Source organism: Lycium barbarum, chromosome 11 (genome assembly GCF_019175385.1).
Source record: "Lycium barbarum isolate Lr01 chromosome 11, ASM1917538v2, whole genome shotgun sequence".
Lineage (NCBI taxonomy): Eukaryota > Viridiplantae > Streptophyta > Magnoliopsida > Solanales > Solanaceae > Lycium > Lycium barbarum.
The window spans coordinates 10,896,924-10,903,037 of record NC_083347.1 but is presented as its reverse complement, the minus strand read 5'-3'; the positions used below and the strand labels follow the sequence as shown (position 1 = coordinate 10,903,037).

Here is a 6,114-nt window from a genome sequence, read left to right as displayed (position 1 = left end):
AAGGTCACAAGATTAAAAAATCTCTCTTTATTTCTTAAACTTTGTGTCAAGTCAAACAAAGACACTTAAAATGGGACGGCGGAAGTATTTTTTTTTTTGTTTTTCCTTTTTCTGTGGGGGATCACTTAATTTCGAAGAAATATGGTCACAGTAATGGTATTATTTATAGTAATAATATGGTCACAGTAATGGTATTATTTTACAGAAATAAAGTAGCTTGATGGGGAGGGAGGGTAATTTGATAAGCAGGTATAGCACCCACAAGTGTTTAGTCCATTAATTATATTCTTTCCTTGAAGATCCTCTCTGCCACTTCAGTTGGTGTACTGCAATCACACATAGATTGGAACAAAACAAATACGGAGTAAGAACTGAAACATAACTTGAACTGACAGAGGTTAAAGTGGATAGAGATTACGACTTTTTGCTACTCTCAAAATCCGACTGTTTGAGTTAAATGTTGAGGAGTAATTCATAGTATACATTTCTAGAATTAAATATATTGCGCACAACCTGAATAGTAAATTGACAGAGAAATTTAAAGTGGATAGAGACAGCTAGCAGACGACTTTAATTTTTGCTACTCTCAAAATCTAAATATTTAAGTTAAATGCTGAGGAATAATCAATGTATACATTTCTAGAACGGAAAAGGGCCAAAATTACTCCTGAACTTTCGTAAATAGTTTATTTATACCCTTCGTTATACTATTGGGCCAATTGTGCCCTTACCATTATACTATGGGCCAAATATACTCCTGAACTTTCAGAAATAGTTTATTTATACCCTTCGTTATACTATTGGGTCAATTGTGCCCTTACCGTTATACTATGGGCCAAATATACCCTTAAGTTACACAGTCTGCCACGTGTCACAATCACAATGGCCGAACCCACTTTCTCCTATAATTACACCCAGATTAAATAAATCACCGAATCCGACCCGTCACTTTATTTCACCCAACCCCTTTTGTTTATTCAAACCCAAATAAAGTACACGTACCCCTTTTGTTTATTTCATTACAGGTTTCGTTTCTGTAAAACATGGTAGTATACAAAATGAAAACCCAAACAAAAAATTCGTTAATAGGATCGTTCCAGTAACTAAAACAAATTTATCCTTTCTTCATAGAAACGAAAAAAATGCAAAGAACTTAGGCAGAGGATAAGAGAAAAGAGATAGAAAAACCATTCAATCCCAGGAAATTCATCATGGAATAGTCGAGCCTGTTCCGCTCGACTTAATTCATCAATTGACCATTAACCAAGTAGCCTGCTTATTGAAAATACCAACACATACTAGCCATCACTTAATTGCAGTTTCATGTGACAGTTAAAACCAAAAAGTCATCGTGTTATCCATAATTTTATGTTCCTTCATTTTTGGTTTTCATTTTGTATACTACCATGTTTTACAGAAACGAAACCTGTAATGAAATAAAAAAAACGGGTATGGGTACTTTATTTGGGTTTGAAATAAACAAAACGGGTTGGGTGAAATAAAGTGACGGGTCGGATCTCGTGATTAATTTAATCTGGGTGTAATTATAGGGGGAAATTGGTTTGGCCATTGTGATTGTGACATGTGGCTGACAATGTAACTTAAGGGTATATTTGGCCCATAGTATAACGATAAGGACACAATTGGCCCAATAGTATAAAGTAGGGTATAAATAAACTATTTCCGAAAGTTCAGGGGTATTTTTGGCCCATAGTATAACGGTAAGGGCACCATTGGCCCAATAGTATAATGAAGGGTATAAATAAACTATTTCTGAAAGTTCAGGGGTAATTTTGACCCTTTTCCATTTCTAGAATTCATGTGGATAGAGACTAGCACACAACATAGGAACAAGGACGTTTTGCCCTTCAAACGGGCTGATATTTAATTTTTTCCCTTCAAATGGGCTGGTTTTTTTATTTTGGCCCTTTCGCAATCCAACTTATACTAGCGGAGCATAAATTCTTTAATGATAAAAGTCGTGGGAAGCATAACTTGTGAGATATTATGATGCGAAAATATAAACTTATGCTCACAAAAAAAAATTGTTATGAGGAGCAAAAATTAAAGATCAGCACAACATAGGGCATTAGTGCCAATCAATGTTAAGAACAATAATTTTGGCAAAAAAAAAAAGTTAAATTAGTATCTTGCCTTCTCCTCCTTCTCCTTGAAGAGAGCTAGGAGTGAGACACCAACACACCAACAATTTGATTGAAGAGGACACATCTAATATTGGAGTTATTCTCTTATTTGTTATTGTTCTCTTGTTTTAATAATGCAAAGCCAAAAGTTCTTTCTGAGTCCTTTTTTTTTATTCATCCTTGTCTTAGGTGCAAGACAAAGTGTCTCTCCCGTGGAATGGAAGAACTTTCTTCCTTCTTAGGTCATTATTGGGCTTGTAAGCAACTGGGTAAAAAGGTGTGACCTGGCGCACATGAGAAATGGACTGGCAAGGCAAAATGGGTCGATTCTCTCCCCCACCCCCAAAAAACAACCCCAAGCGAGATGTACTTGAGTCCTTGGGGAGCGGGTCCAAAATTGCTTTTCAAGGTAGTGGTTTGTTCCATGGCAAAGCGTTATCCGATAAGTTGTTTCTTATTGTTTTCTGTTAGTTTCACTTGTTTTTGGGTCAAATACTGTCTGATTTTTCCTAACACGTAATGCATGTTGAAGAGCAATAATAGTACTTAGATGATTATTGGTCCACCTACCGGTTTTATCTTGTAAGTAAATGCTCAGCCTACTTGTACGTTCATTGCATCTCTGTAATGACTTTGAGGTCCACGTTTATATATCAGTCTACTCTAATATATACAAGTTGCCAAACGCAAATGTCCTATAAAATAAGAGAAAAGTTGACCATAATCTCATCACCAAAAGCCATTCCCCATGAATGCTTCAACTCTATTATTGATCATCAGTGCAACAACAGCACTAATTGTCTCAGTAAATTTAGCCGTCGACCCCCAAAATGGCCTCCCAAAATCTGAAGTCATGCAACTGAAAGGAGCAGTTGGACCAGAGAGTATAGCGTTTGATCGAAATGGTGAAGGCCCATACACAGGAGTTGGCGATGGACGAATTCTCAAGTGGCAAGGATCATATTGGGATGATTTTGCAGTCACTTCGTCCCAAAGGAAAAATTGTACCCGGCCTTTTGCTCCTGAAACGGAGCATGTCTGTGGAAGACCATTGGGCTTACAATTCGACAAGAAAACAGGTGACCTATATATTGCTGATGCCTATTTAGGACTCCAAGTTGTTGGACCAAAAGGAGGATTAGCTACTCCATTAGTCCAAAAATTCCAAGGTAAGCCTTTGATCTTCACAAATGACATCGATATTGATGATCACGACGATGTGATTTACTTCACGGATACAAGCACAAAGTACCAGCGCAGACAATATTTCACGTCTCTTTTAAGTGGAGATAGTACTGGCAGGCTAATGAAATATACTAAATCAACCAAGGAAGTTACAGTTTTATTAGGAGGCCTTGCTTTTGCAAATGGTGTAGCGTTGAGCAAAGACCATTCTTTTGTGCTAGTGGTTGAAACTTCTAATAGTAGAATATTGAGGTATTGGCTTAAAGGCCCTTATAAGGGAAAACATGATACATTTGCTGAGTTGCCGGGGTTTCCTGACAACATTAGCATAAATTCGAAAGGGGAATTTTGGGTCGCTCTGCAATCATTTGCACAATTGTTGAGTATTTCAGATTCTGACTTGTTAGGCGTGCATGCTGCTGCAATGAAGCTAAGCGAGGACGGGCGAGTTTTGGAGGTTTTAGAAGATGTGGAAGGCAAGACGTTGAGGTCTATAAGTGAAGTTCATGAGAAAAATGGCAAGTTGTGGATCGGTTCTGTTGTGATGCCCTTTCTGGGAGTGTATAGATTATGAGTTTTAAGTTATATACATATAGTCAGTATAAAAGATTTTTTTTTTTACATTAGGTCATCCAAAGTATATCTATAGCATATCAACTACCTAGAGATCACCCTACGAGTAAGTTATGTTAATTTTCGCTTCTAGTATGATGATTTTATTCTGTTGTTCGCTAAAGGTTCCTTCTGTTTTCGCTTGATGGTTCAGTAAGGAATATATGCGTTCTTATAGCTGCAAAGTTACCTTTAGATGTACCATGCATGTAAGTATTATTACTCCCTATATTTTAATTTGCTTGTCTTACTTTATTTGTAGTCTGTTTTGGAAAAAAATGTCTCTTCAACATTTATATGACATGTTTAAAATCACACGATTAAAATGTATTTTGATACATGATAAATCTATTAAATTTCAAATTTCAAATTACAAGATTCAAAATTCTTTTTTATTTTCTTGAACTTTGTGCTCAGTCAAACTAAGACAAATAATTAAAGTAAAATGAAGGTAGTATTATTTTTAGCACAATCAAATCTTCAACAAAATCAGTTGTACGTTTGATTGTTGTGTCGATGTTTTCAGAGAGAAAGTGATTGATTAGTACAGGCAGGGGCAGACACACGTAGGCTCTAGGGGTGGCACCCCTTGGCTGGAAAAATTTGCTAAATATGCATATTTAATTAGTATGAAAAATTAAAACAATGATACAAATAATATAAGCTGACACTCCCCAGCAACGAGTGTTTCTAGCTCGGCTGCTCCAGCGCATAGATAAGACTTAGGTAGAACGTGGTCAGGGGTTCGAACTCAGTTGGTGTAGACACGTGATTTGTGATCCTCTCCCGGGTGTTTCACCTTCTAGTGTCTAAATATTTCTTTTAATTTTAATTTTGATGTGCCGATTTTATCTATTTTATTTAGTAGGTTTATTTACGAAAAAAAAAGGAACAAAATATTCACTATTTTTAGAGTACAAGTTTTTTGTTTAAAAGAAAGAAAAATTACAAAAAATCGGTTTCTTTTAATCTAGTTTTTTTTTTAAGTTAATTATATCTTTTGGATTTTTCCTTAGTCTAGTTATTTGATTTTTGCTTAGTTTTGGTTTAAAAGTGGTTGATTAATATATTTATTTTGGTATTTTATATATCCTTTTAATGGAAAAGAAAATAAAAAATGGAATCAATGATAGCCCGTCACTTGGCAAAATTCCACCCTATCCACACAAAAAAAGCACAATCCATTTTGGGAGGGGAATATTCCTTTCATCCTTCAAGATATTTTTATTCATATGGACATTTTTGAAAAAAAAAAAAAAAGGAATAACACACTCGAAACTCTAGACTAAACACCCTGTAAATATCTAATTATAGAGAAGAGACCTACACCATCAGCAGCCGCAAAAGAGAAAACACTAAGCACACTATACTCAGCCGCCACTTCCACACCTACACCACACAAAAAACTCATCAGCCACAATTCACTTAAGAAAAGGTTCTCTCCAAAGCAATTTTAGCGCTTACGTTCTTCACGAAATTTCACCTAAAATCCACGTAAACTAGCCTTGTTAACACCATGGGAGCACCATAAAATACCATAGTTGACCATCAGGGGACCTTCAATCTTCACCCCGATGATATTCAACAGAGATCATTGAGTTGGGGTCCGAAGCTTTCTAGTTTGAGGTGGATTACTCTGTTCGAGGCTCGGAATCAAAGTTGGTCTCGGTATTTCTTGCGGAGTCATTTGTAGTTGTATGATGTTGAAATCAATTTGGAATGAGTTTTGGCATTTCTAGAGGTCCATTTCTATCCTCTTGTTAATATTTCCTATTTGTTTCGTAGCTTATATACTATTCTGCTATTTTCAATTGGTTTTTGGGGTCTATATTTTTATATGATTAGTGTATTGAATAGGTTGTGCTAATTGGTCTAAAAGACAAGATTACGGTGATGGTATTTTGTTTCATCTTGAATGGTTAAGTCTCAGGCAATTTAGCATGTTAGTTTATCTTTTCCTAAAGATATATTTATGTGATTCCATGTTTTGAATTCATGTGAAATACACTTGAATAGACCCACTAAATTTTTAAATGAATTAGGCTGTCATGTTAATTCTAGCGTATGATTTGGTATTTAATTTGTTTCTGCTATTAATAGTTTTTTTTTTTTGTTATAATTTGCTCTTAAAAAAGAAATGAAAGTAGTTAATATACAAGACTCTTTGCATGTT

The 6,114-nt window shown here is 35.4% G+C and overlaps 1 protein-coding gene across 1 annotated transcript; it reads left to right on the top strand.

Moving 5' to 3' along the window:
- Positions 1–2,794: 2,794 nt before the first annotated feature.
- LOC132617395 (protein STRICTOSIDINE SYNTHASE-LIKE 10-like) lies at positions 2,795–4,118 on the top strand. The gene has a single exon (XM_060332387.1). The coding sequence runs from the start codon at positions 2,893–2,895 to the stop codon at positions 3,901–3,903; it is 1,011 nt and encodes a 336-aa protein (XP_060188370.1). The 5' UTR covers positions 2,795–2,892; the 3' UTR covers positions 3,904–4,118.
- Positions 4,119–6,114: the final 1,996 nt, after the last annotated feature.